Below are 23,138 nucleotides of genomic sequence, written 5' to 3'. Positions count from 1 at the left end.
AAAAAGTGCATTTGGTTCATTCATTTTTCGTGATTAAATGTAATTATTAACTAAAGTCTACTAGAGTTTGATTGATTGCTTGGAAAGGAGTGGGAAGAAGCAAAATTGCTCCAACAGTGGATCTTTTTTCCCCAAGCTGCTTGCCAATTCCCTGTAGCCCTTTTTAGTCTTGTTGAGGTTTACAGTGTTGTCTGTGGTGTCTTTGGACAGCTCTTTGGTCTTGACTATGTTAGTAGTTGGAGTCCTCCTGATTGTACGGGGTGGACAGGTGTCTTTGTGCAGCTAACGATCCTTAAACAGGTGCTTCTAATTGATGATAATAAGTGGAGTGAAGGTGGAGTTTTTAAGGTGGACTAACATGACTTTGAGGGTCAGAATTCTGCTGGTAGACGAGTGTTTAAGTACCTATTTTTAGTAGTAGCAAACAAATAAATTATAAAAAAAAAATCATACAATGTGATTCACAGATTTGTTTTTGGATTGTCTCTCACAGTGAACATGCACCTAAAATGAAAATCTCAGATCCCTCCATTATTTCTGAGTGGGAAAACTTGCAAAATCACAGGGTGTTCAAATACTTATTTGCCTCACTGTACGCAGCTGTTTGCATAAAATGAAATTTATGTCGATGTGGTCGTTCATCTGCAATTACAACCCTATAGGTTGCTTCTCCCAGTGAGATCTGTGAAGACTCAGAAAAAAAACCTTAATCTGGCTCTTTATAACTTCTCAAATCTTCCTCAATAAACACATTTTGAAGATTCATCCACCATCTGTCTACATCCGTCACCAAAAACCTTCTGTTGAAGTGAGTTTGAGGAGTAAACAGGAAGGAAACTGGATCAGACTCAGAGGTGAGATAAAACTAAATTTATTGGTGAGTTTCTTAGTCAGAAAACAGACAGAAAGGCAGCCTTGAACGGCAAACAAAAGCTCAGTTTAACACACAGTGTTTGTGTACTTGTGCAGGCATGTGTTTGTGATTGAGCTTTAGAGGCAACTCGGTGCTGTGAAGTGGAACCTGCCAGTGTTGTTTACACGAAGGTTCAGTGGGTTTGTTGTGGGACTGCGTGGCTCTGCATCACGTCTCCTCGCAGTTATTACCTCTGCTGGGACACCGGACTTCATGCTCGCTGGAAACATAATTAAAAGTTGTGTTTTTATTTCAGGACTTTAAGGGATTTTGTTCTGATGTTTTATGATCCATCTGCGTCTCCGGGGACGTTTTTCCACGTTCTTGTTGTATTCTTCTGCTCCTGTCATAAGATCTGCTTTCCGCTCACACACCAGCCTGGCATTTTGGCTGCACGGATCTAGGCGAGCTCACACTGGCTGCTAACAGTAAATATTAAACACATCCAGCTGTCGCTGAGAGATGGCAGACTGCTCTGCCGCTCTGTGTTCCTTGTGGCTTTTTACAGCCTGTTCTGCATTGTGTTTGACTTATAAAGTTATTACGGTGGAACACAGAGCAGCCACTCACACGCAGCGAGATACTGTTCATGCAAATAGGTCAGCAGAGTACAAAACAGGGAAGGAGTGGGAGAAAACAGTGGGAAACTGGTGAACTATTCTTTTTTTTTCTGCGCTGCATGTTGAGAAGGAGGACTGAAATAACACAGAGGTGGAATGATGAAGTGCCCAACCACTCCTTATGCATATAACGCCCTCCTCCTGTTCTTGATTTAAGGCCAGGCATAACCTAAATGCTGTTGCTCCAATCCACTCTGTTTGTTTTTCAGACTGTGACGCCCCCCAGGGGTGTCACCCGCAACCCCTCGCAGCATGAGCAGTTATGGACAGGCTTGGCATTACAGGAACTTTAAATGATTTGAATAAAAATTTTGATTCAAGGTGATGGTTCATAGCACCAATACTATCTTTTTCTGGACTGGAAAATGTTTCTACAAATTTTCATTTTTTACTTCAAAATTAATTTCCTCATTAGTTAGCTAAAGCTTAGGCAAGCCACACCTACGTAATTAGCATGATAGCAGTATTATAAATATTATTTAGGGGCGCTGTGGCTTGCTTATGTTAGTAATTATGTACACAGTAACATTTCGTAACTTTTGTGTGAACATTTATGTTAAATAACAAATTTATCTAATATTCTTTTGAGCTCAACTTCTGTTAGCATTGTAGCTAGCATGCTAGCAATGTGTACCGCCAGAAGTTTCGCATCACATCTAAAAAGAAGAAAGAAGCGAAATGATGTAACAAATATATAGATTTTTTAAATTGATATATTGGCAGCATTTCAAGAATTTCTACTTTTTCCGAATTATCTTATTATTACGTAAACAATCACAGAGAACAGTGACATCTGGTGGTCAACTGGAATCATTACAACCCTTCATACTTAAAGCACTGGCTGTTTAAATGTCAGTACAAAATGTTCAGAAAAGACTGAGTGGTCTTCACAATGCACTGTTGTTATTCCTTCATTTGTGCTGATTAGCAGATCATTTTTATAGATTTTAAAAGTTCCCCAAAATGTCTGGAATGAAGACCAAAAGTTTAATAAAAAAAAGGTAAAATTGAGTTCATCTTTTCAAATGAGTCCACTTTGGTAATCTAAAAAGTATAAAAGATTAAAAACAAAAAATCAAATATAAACTTGTTATAATAGTGAAGTTAATTATTTGCTTTCATTAAACTCCTTATCCGATCATTTTTTAATCTGTTTCCTGGCCGTCTTTTAATTATGAATCTGGCATTTTTAGGCAAAATCAAAAAAACCTGTGTTGTTTTCTAGGATATAGTTCATTAGAAATTCATTGTTGAGTTGTGGAGCCACATCTCATTTCCCATGATCTCTTTGTTTATACTCACTTCCATTAGCTTACAGCCATTCACAACCTCAAGCTAACATTACCAGTGTGACACAAATGATGAGCAATATCAAAGCTAACCAGCCATACTGGTTTGAGCCAGATTCTTGCTCAGACAGGGAAAATCAAGACGTTAATGGATCTATTTGATGCAAGTTGATGGATCAGAATGGAGCAGTGAGACTTTGGCCCGCCCGTTCCAGTTTCTTTGTCACAGCTAAAAGCTTTTTAGAACAGATTATTTCTGTTTGCTCCTAGTTCACAACGATTTGAATAATTAAATACTCAGAAATGCAGTTTTAAACTGAAATTCATATATATGTCTCATCCATCAGAAAAATGTCACAAGAAAATTAAAAAAACACAATTTTATTGGAGTGGGTCTTAAAAAAAATGCACAAAAAGTTGGAGACATTATCTGCTGCAGCCTTGAAATGTTTGCTTTATGGAATAAAAGGAAAACTTTTTTTTTTTTTAATCAAAACCAAGATGCATAAATAGCATTTCCTGTGAAAATCGCATGAGTGAATGACTACTGCTCTAAGAAATACAAAAGAAATGGATCTAAACAGTCATATTAATTGCCTAATTCAAATTATTTCCAAAAAAAAAGCAAAATTTAATAAACACTTATACATACATAGCAGTACTACATGTAGTGAAATGTATTGCACAACAGTCCAACAGAGTACAAGGCTTAAACATGAGAGCAGTAAGTGTAAAAGTTAAAAAGTCTAATATAAATAAAATATATGACTATATTGCATACTATATGGGCAAGACTTTTCACACTACTGCTCAACTATGAAAGCTGCTTTGCTGTGGCGACCCCTCATGGGATTTGCCAAAAAGGTTAAAAACATACAATATGTAGAGTTGAGAGTTTAAAGTCCAGGAAGACCAAGAACCAGGTGTTCTGATTAGGGAACAAATGTAAAAAATAATTGTAAAGCTCTCTTAACTCTGCAATAACTGTGAAAATTCCCTTAATAGCAAAAAATCTTATTTTATTATTGTTTCTAAAAACTGAATTATGATAAATTTAAAAAGTTGCTTCAAATGATAACTACTTTGTGTTTTTACATTATAAGTCGTTAACATTTTAAAAAGTCCCAACTGAATGACGGTTCAAGTCCCACCCCCAACCTGAGTGGGAAATTTCCTTTCCATATTTGACCCCGCCCCCGAGGAGGCAGTGAGCTGCAGTCACGTTGAAGCTTATTGGTGGTTGAACCTGCCCCCCCCCCATAACTCGGCATCAGCAGCCGACCTTTGATGCTTCATGTTCAGCATCGAGGTACCATTTTAGTCGTTGGTGTGACCCACTTTCAAGGCCGACTAACCACCAGTGAGGCCGCTGTGGTGAACGTTTGCTGAAGTTCTCTAAGCTCTCCAAGAGTTTCTAAAGGTTGGATTGGTTCTAAAGAGATTTATATCTACAAAACCAAAAACACAAGTAGGAGTTTCCTGATCTCTTTTGTTAAATGGGCGGAAGAATGTGCAGAGGAACTGGCCCATTCATTTTTTTTATGGTTTCGCTCGCTGTAATGTCTTCGTCTTGGGTTCATTTACTATGCCCAAAATTTGTTTTCACCACTGGGTGTTTGCAAATTTTTGATGTCTTTTCACGGAGGGGGCTAACTTTTTGCTCAAAGTGCCAGAAAGAATGAAAAGAAAAAAAAAAATCAATTGTAATCGAAAAAAACATTCTGATCACAATATAGAAGTTTTTGCGGTTAGGATGAGTGTGTCTCTGTGTATATTTTGTGTTCTGTTCATGTCTTGGGCTGATTGGTCAAATGCATAAAGGACTCGATTTGATTCTTTAAAAACTTCAAGTTGCCATAAAAATGTTAAACATTTAATGTAATCATTGTTACGGTCCACATTCTTGCGACATACACAGGCTGATGTGGCAACAAAAACACATTTTGGATTTATTGTCCAGGCCTAAACTGCTTTCTTCTTTGTGTCTTGCAGCTCTGCACGAGTTCCCCACAGACCTGTTCACGCATGAAGAGCGGACGGAGGGAGCCGTGGCCCTGCATGTCCTGTGTGTAAGTTCACGTTCACCTGGCTCATACACCTGTTCATGATGGGATTAAGGCGCCTGTTACACCTCCAAGACAACAGGTGGGAAACGAAGACCACAAGTCAAAGAGAGGCTGTGCAGACATTAGCATCACGGTCCTTAGTAACCATTTGATTTTCTAATACAGTATTTTTTATCGCTTTAGAGACTTTATTGCAAAATACTGCACGCTCTTCTACCTACCTAAAGTAAATCTAGCAAATTCTGATGCAGAGAAAAGCAGCTTTAAAGCAGTCACGCCCACAACTCAGAGGCAAATTTCGAATGAACTCCTTCCGCTCTGCAGTAACTATGTCCTAGAAAACAACGTAATCATAAATAAAAAAACCCCTGAGAAGAAAGGATTCTTGGAGTGGAACTTTAATCCAACAAACAGCATCAAAGAATAGAGGAATCTGGTGGCTAAGTGACATCATAGCAATCCCTGAAGTGTGTTTGCTGTGAATTTACCTGCTGTCCTTATATTTTCAATGATTTGAGTTTAGGGTTCAGTTCTCCTCTATGATCCTCCTCTATCACTATTACTCATATGTGCAACAGAGTTCTAGAAATGTCAAAGAAACACAATTCCGCAATTACACTATTTCTATTTAATCATTAGTATGCAAATAAACACAAACCAACTTGCAGTAAGTCGTTCAAAAACACGCTGATGGATGTGAAGAATACTTTGATTTACAGCAGATTTTTTCAAATTTCTGCATTGGCACTAGTACTCATGATCATCTATCAAAGGAGATGTTGGCATCTTATTCAGGCCATGGAGCGGCGAGCTATGTGGGAGCGGGAGTGATTTTTGGGAAACCTTGGTTAGTGATTTTACAGAGGAGCTGAGGGTCCAACAATTCTGCAGGACACGCTCAACTTCTGATGAGCTGTGATGCTGTGGGACCCCCTATGGCGTGGTATCTGGTTGTTGGTCACGTGACACATTTAATTTAAAAACAAGTGTTTCTATTGTTGTTTTGTGTAATATGCCTTAAAAAAAACACCTCCTCCAAGCACAAAAACATTTTTTCGATAGATGCAAATCTTTTCTAAATTAACATGTTTCCATTTGGCAAATTTATCCTTGCAAATCCATTTTGCAAACTTTAATAGTTAACGGAAACGCAGCTACTTTCATGCTGATCAACATCCAGAACTTCCCTCTTGAACAGACGATTCTCCAGCTGCACTTCTCACTTTACTGTTGATGGACTTCTACTCGCTGCTTTCAGAGAGCCGAGAAATGAGATTCTCAGCGGAGAAGCAGAAAAGTGTCTGACCCCTGAAATGAGTTTGAGTTGAAGAAATGGAACTCTCCTGTTTTCTTCGTCTCACATCTCCTACCCGGACATTGTAGACCTCACAATTCCCTTTAATTTTATTGCAAAAGTACAAAAACTGAAGAAAAACTGAATAATTAAAAAAAAAAACACTCTTTATATTATTAATTTTAGGCATTATAAAAAATGTACAATTACTTTAGTGCATTATATTTCTAAGGGGAAGTTTTTACAATGCTATATGGCAGTGTGTCAGCTTCATGTCCTTCTTAAATGTTTAATTTCCCACCATGGACATTTCAGTAACGTCTCCATGAAGAAGGAAAAAGAATGTGTTCCCTTCACTTCAATGAGTCCAGTTCCATTTCAGCAAAGGCTAAACATATATTGATCTGATTTCCCAATCAATATTTAGGTGAAATCCATCCATTTTTGTTCATGAAGATTGTGCACCTTCAAGACTAATGGTTAAGTTTAGGCCTAATAAAATGGTTTTAATAACATTACAGTCAAAATCAAGTTCCAAATAAGTGTTGTCGAGTCCCACACTAAAAACTATGTCCATTCACAGAATTCATGCCTGGATTTAGTAACATGAATGGAATTACAACAAAATTGACTTAAAAAACATTGGTTGCTATGGAAATGAAAAAAATACTCCAACACAGACAAACAAAAATTCATACACATACTTTTGAGCTCTGGATATGAAACTAATTCAATGGTTGCTACGGAGTTTTACCCTCACGAATGAGGATATTTGCAATTCAAACCTGAGAATTTTTGTGAATAGTAAGACTTTTCTCAATTGGTTTCCAGAAGTGACTTGAACTTCAGTCGGGGGGCAGGCAAAGGGCTTCTACACCACAATGTGTTACTATTTGGTTGTTAGTCTTTTCATTTTAGTTTTGTATTTGCATCATTTTAGTTTGTAAAGCAATAAATCCATTCATTCATCTTTCTTCTACTCATATCTTAGGTTATTTTTTTTATTTATTCATGAAACATCACGGCTGCAGCAGACATGATGGAGGATTTGAAGTCAAACGCAATGATTGATACTGTTCTGATTTAAATAAAAACAAACAGAGAAAGTTAGAAAAACATCAAATGAAAGGCGGATTTCCTGCAGCGTTTCTTTGCGTTATTTATGAACGTACGAGTTGTTTTGCTGCGCTGAACGTTGTGTCGCTCTCCTTCCAGGTCGCTTCAGCAGAAACAGAAGCCGTGTGAACAAACTCCCCCCAGAGTGGCTTTAATGCCACTGTGCTGTAAAAGTAAAAACTAACTTCCCTGTTTAAAAATGTAAATAGTGTGAGCCCACAGGCCGCGCATCCATTTTTAATGCTGCATCCGTTAATGTACGCCGCTGAATTTGCATTAGATCAGATCTATGACTCTGCAGCCATCAGCCATTAGACTCACTGCTGAATCATTCATAGTAAAAGACGCATCAATGAGCTGCAGTGAAAAGGCAGCAGAGGCATTCGTGACACGCAGAATGGGGTGGAAAATATTCCAAAGGCTGTAAACGGCGTCACCTGCTCGCCGTTGTAGCAAACAGCTGGACGTCTCTGTAACATCAGGAGGATGAGTCACTTCACTCCGTCTCTGCTCGTCTCCTCACAGACCTTCTACATGTTCTGCGCTCTGGCCCTCGTCTGCGATGACTACTTCGTCCCCTCCCTGGAGAAGATCTGTGAGGTAAAAAACCCTGAGTGTCTCCTCCCTCCTTCAGCACCCTCAGCACACCTCTGGTCTGTCTGTGTTCAAACACTAAAACCCAGAACCTCTGCAGATGGATTTTTTTTTTTTTTTTTGAGTTTTTCTCAAAACTAAAAAGTGCTCTATCAAAACCATTTTACCTAATTTTTGGTGACTTTCAATCAAATCAAGCATCTATTACACAAGATTTCTTATAACTGCTTCACTTTTTGGAACAGATGATTAAAAAAATGATCAGAATCAGGAAAATCAAGTTTTTTTAACTGCAAGAAATTGCATAACCTCAAAGTTTGCTAACAGTCTTTTCCAATTTAATGGTATTGTGTAAGATTTTTATCAGTGAAATGGAAAACGCTTAATTTCATTTTTCTATTTAACCTTTTCATGCCTGAATTTATTTACAAATATTTAAAATATATACTTTTCAAAGTTTTTTTTCTATTCAAAGTGATGCTAAATTAAGAGTTCTGGATTAAATGGTACGTGAATGACGGGCTCATTAATTTAATTCTAGTTGTTTTTTGTTTGCTTTGTGAGTATAAAATTTGATCCAGCAGTTTGACATTTATTCTTAAAAATTAAGTAGCTAAATAAGACAAATGCATAATATTGTTTTTTGCTAAAAATGCCAGCTGGTAAATATTTTTATATTTTATTTATTTGTAATTATTTGGGGTAAGACAGCAGAAAAAATTGAATAAGCTGAAGGTTGCCAAAGGTTAGAAATGTGTCAAAATATCAGGTTATTTAAATGTTAAATGGTTCAAGAACGTAAAAAAGCATAGAAAACAAAACTACAAGTTAATCGGAACACTAAAGCTGAATCCAAATTGCTTCCCTACCTCCCATGGCTTTTTCAAATTTGGACATTACTACCACTTGATGACGTCATCAATAGTTGCCTGTCATCTATATTAGCATGTAGCTGACAGCATTTGGAGAATACATAAAATCGCTATAAGCTACTTACATTTAAATGTAAACTTCTGTGCTTCAGAGCACACCCACGTAAAGAAATGGGTTCCTCTTCTGCGCCACAGTGACACAGATCGCCCCACTGGTGGAGGGATAGCCAGTCTGAACTCACTATGGCTCCTCCCTAAAAAAAAAAAAAAAAAAAAAAACCCTTTCAGACACCAATAGAGCTTCAAATGTCCCTACAATGGGAGCAGTAGGGAGGAACCAGAGGAGTAGAGTAGCAATTCGGATTCAGCCTAAATCTGAAGGATACATATATAAAGTTGAAAGTTATAGTGGCATTCTGATAGCTTTTTTGACTATTTTGGCATTTATTAAGGTTTTTTAGGCTAATATGGAGTTTAACTAATATTTTAGCTGGCTATCAGCTTCAGCATTTTCAGTTATCAGCTTCAGTGATTTTAGCTTTCAAATTTAGCATCTTCAGCTGTCAGCACTAGCATCTTTAGTGGCCAAATTCAGCTTACAGCATTCACACTAGCATTGTTACAGGTGATGCTATATATCTAGTTTTTAGTTAGTTTAAAGCTAATAATAGTTAAGATGTGGTTTACATCCAGTTTGCACATGACCCGATTAGTCGACTAATCTGAAAAAATAATTGGTGATTAGTCGACTATTAAAATAATTGTTTGTGGCAGCACTAAACACCATTATAATTAAAATGCTACAGGTTTCTATTTTTTTTTAGTTTGTCTTCAGTTTACTGTTGGTAAAGTCCTGCTGCTGTGTTTGGGTTTGAACCTGCTTTTTCTGGTATCTCAGCGTCTGGATCTCAGCGAGGATGTGGCGGGCGCCACCTTCATGGCCGCCGGCAGCTCGGCCCCGGAGCTCTTCACTTCGGTGATAGGTAACAGAGTTTCACCTTCTGCTGTTTGTGGGACTTTAATGCTTCACAAAGTGGAACCAACTCGAGGTCATGTGACCATTGATTCTGGATCAGAACTCAAGCATGTCTTTATCCTTTTTCCTAAAACAGGAGAATGAGAGAAATGTACAATGACGTGCAGATAAATAAAGTGTTTAAAACTATGAATTCTTTTGTGCTGCAGGCGTGTTCATCACCAAAGGGGACGTGGGGGTCGGGACAATCGTTGGCTCGGCGGTCTTCAACATCCTCTGCATCATTGGCGTCTGCGGCTTCTTTGCCGGTCAGGTATGAAGCTCCACCAGATCCCCCCTCCACTGCTGGAGTCTAAATGATGCATCTCCGCAAAACCCCGCTCAGAGCAGAGGCTCTCAGGGGATTCCCAACGTGTCACAGAGACGATCTGAGAACGAGGATGAGCTCTGAAAAAAATAAATGCGCTGCAGTTCAAACAGAGATGCAGGCCTTCATCGGCGATTATGTAACCACACCGAGATAAAGAGCACAGAGAAAAGGGTTTGCTGGCTTCAGCGGAATGTTCCTCTGCAGCTTGGTGACACATGGAGGGCAGCTTTGCTGAGCAGAGCTGTGACCTCTGACCCTGACCTGGTGTTTACAGTAGCAGCTGTGTAGGAGGGCGCTCACCTCACCAGTGAGGTCATTATCCTAGATTAATGACCTTTCTTCAGAGCATCATCATTTTGAACCTGTTCAAGGTTTAGGGCTTTGATAGAATCAAGTCACTATTAATGAAGGGAATGACTGTTGTGGGATTGGCAACTGCTGCTACCATGCTTGCTTGTCTCAGCATTTACCTGGTGAGATTTTAGTTTTAAGGGCTACTTGGAATATAAAGATGCTGAAGAAATTAGTTTTCGGTGTGAAGTACGTCCTATTTTTTATAGGATATTTATCCTAGACAGCAGTGGATGCAGTTTACTTTTTTTACACACAGAGAGCTGTCAAAGGTTTGATTGCCTGCAATATTTCACAACTTTATGACAAAAAAAATTATGAAAATGTAACTCAGTGAAGCTGAATTTGACACAAAGCTCCTTTCTAAATCAGTCTGCATAAAAAGATAAATTCATAAAAGTCATAGTTAAGTAAAACAAGCATAAACCAGAAGGTAAAAACATTCTGTAAATGTAATTCCATCAATCATCTTCAATCCTAATGCTTCATAGGAGCTTTTCTTTTTTTATTAAGAAATAGAATTTTCTGATGTTTATAAGAAATTGTTTATGTGAACTGTAGTCAGCTGATGCTACGTTTTGTTTTTTCTGTGTTTTTTTTTTGTTTTAGGCAGTGAAGTTGTCTCACTGGGCTCTGCTGCGAGATTCCACCTATTACACATTTTCCATCACGGCCCTCATCGCGGTAAGAGTTTACGGCAAACACGTTGGTGCAACATGGAAATACATACTCTGTTATCACACTAAAATGTAAATTAAACAACCTTAAAAAAGGTAGTACTGGACATTTTTAACAAATTTCAAAATGCTAAAATATTGTTAGAAAAACAATGTGTGGTGACAAATTAATGATTATCTAAAGCTACAAAAAAATGTTAGATGCTAATCAGCAGAAATAAAGCTTCAGAAACAAACTCACAATTCCTCACAACATTTTAGTGCTAGCAGCAAGAGTAAAAGAGTTAAAAATAGACACTTACATATTCAAAAATAATGTTCAACACATATCTAAATGCTTAAGGAAAAAAAATGTAAGAATTTACAAAAAAAGTCAAAATTGTTAAACACAATGTAACTTTACTAAAAAAAATGCTAATTATGCTAAAAGATTAGCATCTTGCTTTGAACCTTAAGAAGAAACCCATCTTCTAGATTAACTTTTTAAGTCTTTTAAGAGCAGAAACCCTGTGCCACTTATAAAATTAAAAAGCTAATACTAAACTTGCTAAATATTAGTGTATTTCGCATCATTATCTGTGAATAAAATCCCTCAGACTCTCCCCACATTTATTTCTATGGATTCAAATACAGTATATGACAGAAGCGAAATTTTAAATTGTTTTAATCGACACTTTACAGAATCCGGATCTGTATTTGACTCTGTAAAGGCCTCTGCTCCCCCATCCAAAAACTTGCATATGTTATCCGGCGAACCATTCTCATTTGTACCTTTTAACCTAGAGCAAATCCATAATGCTCTCAAATCCCTCAATCCCAGAAAACCCCCTGGGCCAGATGGGATAGAACCCTTCTTTTTAAAAATGGCTGCTGATTTCATCGCACTGCCTCTTACCACTCTTTTTAACTTAACTATCACAAATTGTGAAATTCCCTCAGTGTGGAAGTCAGCATTTGTTACTCCTCTGTTAAAAAGAGGTGACCCAGCAGTCTTAACTAACTACAGACCAATTTCTAATTTATGTGTCCTTGCAAAAATTCTGGAATCGCTTGTGAGTGACCAACTCAGAGACTTTCTATGCTCAAATGAGCTTCTGTCAAAACTACAATCAGGATTCAGAGAAAAACATAGCACCGTCACTGCTGCCACAAAAGTGACCAATGACATTCTTGCAGCTCTTGACAAAAAGCAATACTGCGCTGCACTTTTTATAGATCTGTCAAAAGCATTTGACTCTGTGGATCACACAATTTTAAAACAAAAACTCATGAATTTGGGTTTGTCAGAGTTTGCAATGTCTTGGTTTGCTAATTATTTGAGAGGAAGAACCCAAAGTGTTAAACATGATGATTTGTGTTCTGAATTTGTGAATGTCCATAAGGGGGTGCCACAGGGCTCAGTATTAGGACCCCTCCTATTTATAATCTACATCAATGAACTGGGCCAAAATGTATCTGAAGCCTGTATACATCTTTACGCTGACGACTCAATTATTTATTGTTTTGGTTCATCCCCTTCTAACGCTGTTCAATCTTTACAGAAAGCTTTTGATATTGTGCAACATACACTCATTCAGTTAAAATTACTTTTAAATGCTGACAAAACAAAACTAATGTTGTTTTCACATCACAGAAAAAGACCACAATTTATACCCACAGTGTCCACTATTGAAGGAAAGGAAATTGAGGTTGTCCATCAGTATAAATATCTGGGTATTCTACTTGATGACACTCTGAGTTTTAAACCCCATGTTGAAATCCTTGTGAAGAAACTTAAACTTAAACTGGGTTTTTTATACAGACACAAATGCTGTTTTTCTTTTCAAGTTAAAAAGCGCCTTGTTGCTGCAACTTTTCTACCCATTTTAGATTATGGAGATCTGCTCTATATGAACGCCTCTGCTAATTGTCTTAGTAAGATTGATTCTGTGTACCATGCTGCTCTAAGGTTCATCACCAACAGTAGGTCATTGGCCCATCGCTGTCAGCTATACCTCAAAGTGGGATGGCCTTCTCTGTCCACCAGGCGATTAACTCACTGGTACAGTTTTATTTACAGAGCTATACTTGGACTTCTTCCTGATTATATTTGTAACTTAATCACACAGAGATATGTTCAATCTCATGCTCTGCGTTCCAATAACCATTTATTACTCTCTGTTCCTTCTGTTCGTACTGAGCTTGGGAAAAAGGCTTTTTTCTCATCTGCTCCGTCCTCATGGAATTTGCTTCAAAAGGACTTGCAACTGAGAGAACTTATCTCCATAAATGCTTTTAAATCTAGATTAAGAGCACTTGAGACTGCTTCTTTAAATTGTACATGTTTTAGCTAATTAATTTGTATGAAATTTTAACCTTCATTGTAATTCTGTTTTATTTGCTTAACAAATGTTGTATTTTATTGTTGTATTGATTCCTCCCCAGGGCTCCCTTGAAAAAGAGGTTTTAAATCTCAATGGGATCCACCCTGGTTAAATAAAGGTTAAGAAGAAGAAGAATAATTGTTGAATTAGCTGATGAAGAAACTAAAATAGATTCACTTGCTGCATTTCCATCACACATGTGCACAAAACTTAATTAAAATTTTCAGAAATGTTGGAAAAACACAATTACACAATTTTCATGAAATCGTAATAATGCGAATAAACACAAACCAACTCACCCTATAAGTCATTCAAAAACACAGTGACGGATGTGAACAATACTTTGATTTACAGCAGATACATTCAAATTTCTAATTGACAATCATCAAGTTAATAGACATAATTCATAAACCAAAAAAAAGCTAAAATAATCCTTTTAAGCACAGATGGTATCAACTCTTTACTATTTCAGTTTTCTTTAATTCCAGTATATTAAAGTGTTAATGAAATTTCAGAAACCGCTGCCCTCATCGTTGTCTCTCTTATTTTCGGTCTCTATAGTTCATCTACGATGAGAAGGTGTGCTGGTGAGTTCTAATGTTTATGTACAACATCAACAGTCTGTAAATGTTTGATTACTGGAGAGTGAAAAAGTTTAATTTTGTGTTCAGGTGGGAATCTTTGGTCCTGATCCTCATGTACGCCGTCTACATCCTCATCATGAAGTGAGTGAACCACCATGAAGGTCAGCTGCAGTCTGACTGCAGACAACTGACTGATGATTGTTGTCAGGTTCAACGGCAGAGCTCATCGCTACTTCGACCGTCGAAAGAGGAACTCCATGAATCTGGCCAACGGACTGACGGGAAGCACCGACCTGGAGGACAACGTGTCATGTGACGCCACCGCCGTCCTGCTGAAGAAAGGTGTTTATATGCAGACTCACCTGGGACCTTCTGTCACTCTTTTTTAGAAAATGTACTTTACCCAGACTGAGGTATTAAAGTGATATTTAATACACATTTCAATCTTTAAATAGTTTTTTTAAAGAAAGGGTTTCATCACGATTTGTTACAACTGGTATTTTTTAAATGGATCTACATGTTTTTGTCAAAAGTCCAAACTAGCAGCTGCACCTGAACTTGATGAAATGATTGGCAGGATTTTATGGGTATTTGGTTTGATGTATGGATTAGTAATCGGACAAATATTTCGTACTATTTTATCAGTAAAAACTGGAGTTTTACAAGAGAGACAGATCAATGAGATGAACCAAACTTTAGATCAGATTCTATGATGGATAAATAAATTAAAATAAAAAGATGAGTGGAGGATCTGAAATATTTTGGATATACAGATTATTCTGAGTTTTTAATGGTTAAAGTGGAAATGTAGATTGATCGATTGATATGGTTTATTTCAAGTATGTATTGTGGAAAATACAAGACAAAACATATTTTTAAACTCATTACAGAAACAATGAAATGCATTGATTAGAAAAAACTAACAAACAAACACAAATACACACTTATGTCCCATTTTATTCATTAAATATAGTAATTATTAGCTAAAGTCAAGTAGAGTTTGATTGATTGATTTAAAAATAATTGGAAGAAGCAAGGATGGATTGATGGATAATTGAATAGGTGTGTTAGCACATGGATATATTGATGGGTGGATCACTTGATTGTTTTTGTAAAGGTATATTTTTGGATTACTGGCGGTTCTTCATTCAGTCGATGTAATGCTGGTTGATGGCGTGAACTCATCACGGATCTGCCGTGGTCTCTTTGCAGTGAACTTCCACTGTAAGCCGTCTGTGCTGATGGTGGATGAGCTGCTGTCCGCTTACCCTCACCAGCTGTCCTTCTCTGAGGCTGGCATGAGGATCATGATCACCAGTCACTTTTCCCCAAGAACCCGCCTCACCATGGCCTCCCGCATGCTCATCAATGAGGTACCTGACCAAAACTTTGCAGAACAATCTGAGTGTTCCGATGAAAAACAAACAACTTTGTTTTCTTCTTTCCTAAATACGAAACATTTCTTTAATTTTATCTTTATTGAGACAAAAAGTGTTAATTTTGGAAAACTCTGTGTCAATAATTCAGAGACAAAGACTGATCAACACCACAGAGACTCGGGTTAACCACATCACTAACGGCGACTCAGACTCTGCTGCCAGGACTCAAGGGAGGCGGGGCTTAGAAAACGGACTCGGTTTGGTGGAGCAGGGTCTGAACGGGAAGTGCAGACTTCAGCGGCTGGAGTCGGGCAACGAGACGGAGAACGATGACAACGACAACAACGAGAACGACGAAGAAGGAGAGGGGGAAGATGAGAGCGACGGTCCTCTGGTTCCCTTCAAAGTTCCAGGTTGGGATCGGACCCTGATTGATGAAAGTGTCACCCTGTCATCAGCTCTGAGGTTCATACTATCCTTTCTGTCTTCGTCCAGCGGGGGTCTGTAACAAATTTAAGTGGCTGTTCATGTGGCCGCTGTCCCTGCTGCTCTTCTTCACCGTGCCCAACTGTGGCAAGCGCCGCTGGGAGCGTTGGTTCATGGTCTCCTTCTTCACTGCCACCATCTGGATCGCCGGCCTCTCCTACATCATGGTTTGGATGGTAGGTCATTGACTGGATGTGAAAACTGTTTGACGTCACCCATAGAAAACGATCCACTTCAGGCTCCAACCAAATAAGTAAATTAAGTCGCCATTTTTTGTGATATGGACACCATCATGAAGGAGCCATTAAGCAGGGATTGGTCCTAAATTGGTCTAAATCATAATTTCTAACGAGTTTGTTGGAAGCCACACCTTACCGGTTGAAAGGGGTCCAGGAGTATCTGTCGATCAACATTTTGAATGTTCGATGTAAGACCACATACTTTTATTGAAGCATCTGATTGGTCAGTTTATAACTCGAAAGGTTTCAACTACAGAAAAAACATTAAAAAAATTTGTATTAGCAAAAACATGTTTGAAAAAAAAGTTAGCCGTGCAAGAACAGTTGTTCTGATGGATAGAATGACTGTTTATGTCTCTGTAGAAGTCTATAGGATTTTGGCTGGTTGTAGTTAGCAGGTATTTCTTATTTAGAGCGTGAAGGGGAGGAGCCACTCGATCCAGTTCTCATATACAGTCACCGTAAACACCTTCTATAGCTATAGATTTACACCACCCTCGGTTTCACACACTCAAATAACCACTTTCAATGAAAAGTTGATGTAACATACATATGCATTTCAGGCTTCTGGGCTCAAAACTCTAGCATTCACTCATAGCTACGCACGTTTCTATGACCGTTTGGGGCTTTACGTACAAAACATGTGGCAATTGAACCAGGTTGAACTTTGACCAATCACAAACTCGGATTTGGTAGTGACATATGGATGGCGTCCTCTTTAATTCTTAGTAGTGCCAAAAGTTTGAAAATTGATCATAGAAGAGACAATAATAATAGTGGTTTGTTCCCAACTGGAATAATATGACAACAAGTTTTCCGAATAGAGCTGTGAAATAAAAAGTCTGGAGCTGGAAATTCATTTATACTAAATGAAATTTATTTTAATACTTTTATTCTATGTTGCATTAAACCACTTGGAGCCCCAGGCCAGTTGAAACCAGTTAGAGGAAGCTGCAAGGACCTCATCAGTAGTGTTCCATTGAAAAACAAAGCCATAAATTACCTTGTTGGTAGGAGCAGGGAAACAGACACTGACCACTCAGGATTTAGATTATGTAAAGAGGACCATATAAGGTATTGAAGTCCAATCTGATGAAAATCCTGTTTTTAGAGTTTTTAACATATATGTGTGGCATTTTTATTATGAAAGAGAACAAACGTAATAAGAAATGTCCGAGTATTTCTCCTTTTAAATTGCTGTCAAACTGTCACAGACAGACTCTGTTCGAAAGTAATTGAACCTTCTTTACGTCACAACAGCTCTGCTGCACATGTACTAAACCCCTCATCTTGTACGGCTAGCGTGTCTAGCTCAGGTGCTGGAGAAGAGAAGATGGCATCTTCCCAATGAACCGCTGTTCACATTTCCGTGGTCAAATCAGACGTTTTTTGTGAGTTTCATTCAATACTTATGGTAGCAGGGCTGAGAACGCTGGAAAATCTCAGCAGGACTCCACGGACCTTCTTGATGTGACCACTGAAACGCGAACGTCGGCTCATTTGACCGCGGCAACGTCAATAAACATTGGATAATTAGCTAAAAGAGTCTTTGGTGAACTGGAAGGAGAAAGAATCAGGATTTTTGTTGGAAGTTCGCTCCACAAAGATCTTCACTTCCTTGTCTGAGCTGACATCAAAACGATCAAAACGAAACTGCTGGACATTTTTATGTAGAAGTGGTGATTTACGCTAGCGAGACACAGCTATCATAATCAGACAGGGGGGATCAGGGGCGAGGCTTCTCAGCTTAGCTCCAAAAGCCACGCCCCCTCAGAGGAGATATTGGAAACAGAGGCTTCATGATTCAATTTTTATTAAAACGACTACATTCCAGCTGAGTTTTTTTGGTGACGTTCTTCCTCACGCAGAGGTTAGCAGGTGAAACCTCACAGTAGCGATAGTCTAATGTGAACATTATACTAATTTAGCCATTTTGTCCCCGTTCCTGGTGACCGACCTTCTGTAGTCGGTTCTGTAGTTACAGGCACTTATGGTGGGAGCAATCAGATTAACACTTTAACATCCGAGCTTTAGCCCTAGTGTTGAAATAAGTACGACTATCTTAACTCTTCATCTGTTTACACAATTCCAGTGGATTCTGAAGGAAAAGCCGCCTTACGCTGATAAGCAACATTTTACAGTAGTGAAATGCTTACACATAATTAACGTAAATCAGCTGATTTAATTGCAGAGAAAAGCAGCTTTGCGACGTTATGCAATACCTTTTGTATTGTGTACGTTAGGTTACACAATACGTTAGTATTGTGTTGCATAATTGCACAAAGCTGATATGAAAAGCTGCTTTCTTTTCCCTACAACAGAATCATCTGGAATTACATCAACATCCTAAATGGTTGAAAAGTTACAGAAGGTCAAAGTGTGTTCATTGAGACCTCCATCATATCAACTGTTTTCTCAATCAAACTGCCTTTCTATCATCATTGAAGTTCCAGGCCCACACGAGAACAACCTTCAGCTTCAAAACTGCAGTTTCATTGACTCTCGTGTCTCCAGGTGACTGTGATCGGGTTCACCCTCGGCATCCCTGATGTCATCATGGGCATCACCTTCCTGGCGGCGGGCACCAGCGTTCCAGACTGCATGGCCAGCGTCATTGTGGCACGACAAGGTTGGCAGGAGGTTTTGAGGAGGGAACTAAAGCAGAAACCTTCTCTGTCGGGTCCTTGTCTCCTCCCCCTGATATTCTTGTCCTCCCCGCCTCAGGTATGGGAGACATGGCCATCTCCAACTCCATTGGGAGTAACGTGTTCGACATCCTGGTGGGCCTGGGGCTGCCTTGGGCGCTCCAGACTCTCTGCATCGACTACGGCTCCGTGGTGAGTGCAGATGGGATGTTCTGTCACTCATTTGTTTAAGGCAAAACTAAAGACCGAGTTTATTCCTCCTCAGATCCACCTGAACAGCAGAGGACTCGTCTTCTCTGTCGGACTCTTACTGGCCTCAGTCTTCTTCACGGTAAGTCCTGGACGGATGGAGGGATCTGGATTTGGGTTTTCTAGAGCTTATCCAGCCGCATCCGATAGACCAGGGGTGTCCAAAATTCACTTTGAGGGCTGGTGTCTTACCTGTTTTCCAGCCAACCTTCCATTGACTCTCCTTATTGGCTAAACACACCTGATCCAGGTAATCCGCAGCAGATAAGGCAGGGTTTCTGGAAAACAAGCAGGAGGCTGGCCCTCGAGGACTGACTTGGACACCCCTGATATAGAATGCATCAACCGATTCATTACTTTGCGGATTTACCTTTAATAGCCTCACCTATGTATTCATCCTTGTGGGGGATTTAGATTACTTACAACGATCAAAATGTAGGAAAAACATCAAATGACTGTTGTCTTTCCTCACAGCTGATGTTCAGGAATTCTGATGCAAAGAAGAATCTAAAGTCTTTGACTATGAAGTTTGATCCAAAGTGGCCAAACGTCACCAATGAAACATCTCTATAGCAACTTTTTTTTTATTTTTTTATCTCTGAAAGAGATAAACATGTGTTTGATTTTGGAGCAACTTTTTGGAGCAACTTATTTCCATGTTGCCAAACCCAAATTGTTAATGTGGCATCATTTAACGCCTCAGTCACAACAGGTGGGTGAAAAAATGGCAAACTTGTACCAGGTGTACAGGTGGCCCACATGAAACATAAATATCAAGATCGTAGACCTATAGTAAGTCTGTAGATGCTGTGGGTAACATGTTATAGTAAGTAAGGATGAGGTAGGGGTACTCAGGCATTTTATACAGACTTTTCATTTTTTCATAGCCCCCATACCCTCCACACTGCGCAAGGATACATTAGTGCTATTCAAGTGTTTATGACTTGCCTTACAAATATTTCATGATGCACATAATAACCCACACATGACAATGTTACACTCCATTTTCATGATGTCCCTTAAAGTCCCACTAAACCATATTTTTTCTTTTGTAAAATCATTCCCAGTTGTCTTTTAATTATGGCGGTGACATTTTTAGCCAAAATCAAACAAATCAAACGTTTTTTGAGGACATATTGCATATAGCATTAGCAGCACAAAAATAGTGATGCGCATTATTGGATCAATCCAGCTGTACAGTTTTGAGCCAGAGGCCAGTTTGGACGTGGAAAGTGAATGTGCGCAAGAGGAGCAGAGTGGTGAGAGAGACTTGGGCTCGCCCAGTCAGTGGTTGCGTCATTAACCCCAGGTTTTTTTAGCTTCCGGTGTTCTGATCCAACACAATTTGATTAAACCTAGTTTTAATCATAAATTATTTTGTATAGGCTCTTAATTATGCTACAAGAACATGTTATAATCACAAAAAAGACGATTTTCATTGGAGTGGGTCTTTAAGACGTGCCACAAGGGAACTGTAAAACTAAAGCCACACCGCCCTCGACAATACATGTTCAAGTGGCCATAGACACCCATATGCATGTTACAGGCTTCCAATTTCAAAACACTGGCATTCACACGTCAATACACAAGTTTTTAAGTCATTTTTCGGGCTATATGCACAAGTAGTTCACTTTCGGCTTATCCTTTTCGGGGTCGCCACAGCGAAACAGCACCCACTGTTTCGCATCAGTGATTTGGCAGAGTTTTTACACCGGATGCCCTTCCTGACACAACCCTGTACTTGGAGGGCACAGGGACCCAGTTAGGCAGCAGCGTCAAGGGTCTTGCCTAAGGACCCAATCTGGGTGGGGATCAGTGGACAACCCTGGGAACAGAACCCAGGGCTCCTGCGTACCAGCCCTTCACCTAGCCCACTGAGCCACCATATTGGGCTATACGCACAAAACGCTTGGTAATAGTTAACCAGTCAGGGACTTAAACTTGGTAGAGACCAAACAGAGATCATAAAGAATAATGAATAATTGTGGTTTGTGTCCAGATAGAATTATATCATACGAAGTCTTTCATATATCGGAATAGAGCTGTGAAAGAAAAAGGCTGAAGTGTTGCGTCGATATTTTGCACCAACACTCTTCAACTACATGCGCTAGTTTCAGGTAGAGACAGACCTGTGTGAACACCATATGCTAGAAGCGTGTTTAAAAACCCACGTTCAGCTCCCCTGATGGTTTCTCCTCCCTGCAGGTCCTTGGAGTCCATCTGAACAAGTGGACTCTGGACTGGCGGCTGGGCCTGATCTGCCTCATCATGTACGCCGTCTTTCTGTGCTTCTCCGTCCTGATCGAGTTCAACGTCTTCATCTTCGTCAACCTCCCCATGTGCCGAGACATCCACTGACCCTCCCCCGCTTCTCCGGCTCACAGAGGAAACCTCACCTCGTTCTCGGTTTCTCGGCGCCTTTGAGGACAAGTCTTGACTTTTTCTTTCTTTAGAGAACTTGGTTCCTGTATGGTTTTTATCTTTTGGTGCAATACAGAGGAGGCGCTGAGAGGAAGAACCGAATGGTTGCCTGGAAACCGGGTGAACACCGTCGGACGTCGGTGATGCAGCTGCTACAGAGGGAGACGAGACATCAGCCATTTTTAGCTGTTTGTTACTATTTGTACCCATTTGGATATAAGCACACATTTAAGGTATTTTTAAGCAAACAAACAGCTTTGTCTGTGTATATATTTGAGGATTCTATAGTTACTAACACTCACTGACACATGGGGGACTGGTCTTATGCAGAACCATATCAGCCTTGCAGAGATCCTCCAGTTCCAGCTGGCGTTGCATGCTGCAGCCTCAGCTACCGCTTTGCACTGACCGACCCGAGATGCATATTTAAACCTCTGAAAGTCTGTTTCTCTTCCAGATGAGGGCTCCGCTAAGAGCCCACAGCCAGAGGAAGCCACACTCAGCACCGTCACTTTATGAATTTCAGACGTAGTTGTTTTTTTGTTCGTCTGCAGGTCCTCAAACGTGTTACTACTGATGCTAAAGCTGCCTGTTAGAGCTCCCGAGCGGAGATAGACGTTAGGTCTCCTTAAAGCCAAAAGTATTTTTAAGATTAGAAGTTTTAGAAGATTTGGGTTTAAGTGTGAGGGACAATCTGAGAGCTGAGGGTGGCGCTGTGACCGCAGAGACACGGTGGTGATTTATTTATGAATGAATTTATTCAAAGACCGTGTCGGTTTGCAGCGTGCGCCCGCTCAGGTCTCGGCGCCGTACTGTACCTGTTATTCTCTAATGTAAGAGCTGGAAACGGACTTGATGTTGCTTATATGTTACAATAGAGTTTTATAATTTATAGGTTTTTGTACAGTTAAGTTCACAGATGTGTTGCTGAGTGACAAACTAGAAACTTTGACGCTGCTCAGCCTCAGCATGATTAATTAAAAGCTTCTGATGCCCCCCTTCCTTGCAGCCACAAGAGGGCGGTGCAGAGCTGGCATTCAGTTTTGTTCAGGTTTGCATGCCTTTGTCATTATTGGGATTATTTTGTGTGTAATTTTAGGGCATTTCCAGGACCAGGGAGGCACCAACCACCCCGATGACGCTGTACATATCAGCAGTAGTCGTCAGGAACTCGGCTACGAGTTCACGTGTGCAGAAATCAGTAGAATGTAGGCCTGCAGCTGCTAGTGTTCTGCTAATGTTGTCATTTGATGCTCATGTCTTTGAACCGTTTGTAAAGCTTTTGTTAACGAGGACCTCAGAAGTGGAGCCAGAAAGATGATGCCTGGTTGTCTTCTTGCAATAAACTGATCTGCAGCTTTCAGCTTGACAGTAAGTTCTTCTCAAAGCACACAAGTCCTGTCAGCTGACAGCAAACCAGACTCAGAAGAACATCCAGATTTATGAAATATGTCCTCTAATGTGGGAAGAAAAAGTCATATAAGCTTTAAACATGTCTTCAAAAGGTATTCTCACTTTCTGATAACATAATCAAAATATTATAGCCTCAGAAAATCAAATTTAGGCACATTTTAGACTAAATTTTACACTAAACAGATCCTCCCAAAAAAATTTAGGCCGCATTTTGATTCAAA

General features: G+C 39.5%; 1 protein-coding gene across 2 annotated transcripts in view; it reads left to right on the top strand.

Annotated features, from left to right (window-relative positions):
* Nucleotides 1-22,867, top strand: part of LOC112157282 (sodium/potassium/calcium exchanger 3) — a 58,879-nt gene extending 36,012 nt beyond the window's left edge. For both annotated transcript variants that reach the window (XM_024289950.2, XM_024289947.2), the window contains 15 exons: nt 4,815-4,891; nt 7,824-7,898; nt 9,663-9,747; nt 9,950-10,053; nt 11,071-11,145; nt 14,063-14,088; nt 14,173-14,226; nt 14,294-14,427; nt 15,298-15,458; nt 15,613-15,877; nt 15,960-16,126; nt 18,704-18,818; nt 18,914-19,026; nt 19,100-19,165; nt 21,289-22,867. In XM_024289950.2, coding sequence (XP_024145718.1) covers nt 4,815-4,891; nt 7,824-7,898; nt 9,663-9,747; nt 9,950-10,053; nt 11,071-11,145; nt 14,063-14,088; nt 14,173-14,226; nt 14,294-14,427; nt 15,298-15,458; nt 15,613-15,877; nt 15,960-16,126; nt 18,704-18,818; nt 18,914-19,026; nt 19,100-19,165; nt 21,289-21,441 — 1,670 coding nt within the window. In that variant the 3' untranslated portion in view covers nt 21,442-22,867. The remainder of the gene's footprint in view (nt 1-4,814; nt 4,892-7,823; nt 7,899-9,662; nt 9,748-9,949; nt 10,054-11,070; nt 11,146-14,062; nt 14,089-14,172; nt 14,227-14,293; nt 14,428-15,297; nt 15,459-15,612; nt 15,878-15,959; nt 16,127-18,703; nt 18,819-18,913; nt 19,027-19,099; nt 19,166-21,288) is intronic.
* The last annotated feature ends 271 nt before the right edge of the window (nt 22,868-23,138 follow it).

This window comes from Oryzias melastigma, linkage group LG1 (genome assembly GCF_002922805.2).
Source record: "Oryzias melastigma strain HK-1 linkage group LG1, ASM292280v2, whole genome shotgun sequence".
In the NCBI taxonomy this organism is placed as follows: Eukaryota; Metazoa; Chordata; class Actinopteri; order Beloniformes; family Adrianichthyidae; genus Oryzias; species Oryzias melastigma.
This window is presented reverse-complemented; position numbering and strand designations above follow the sequence as displayed.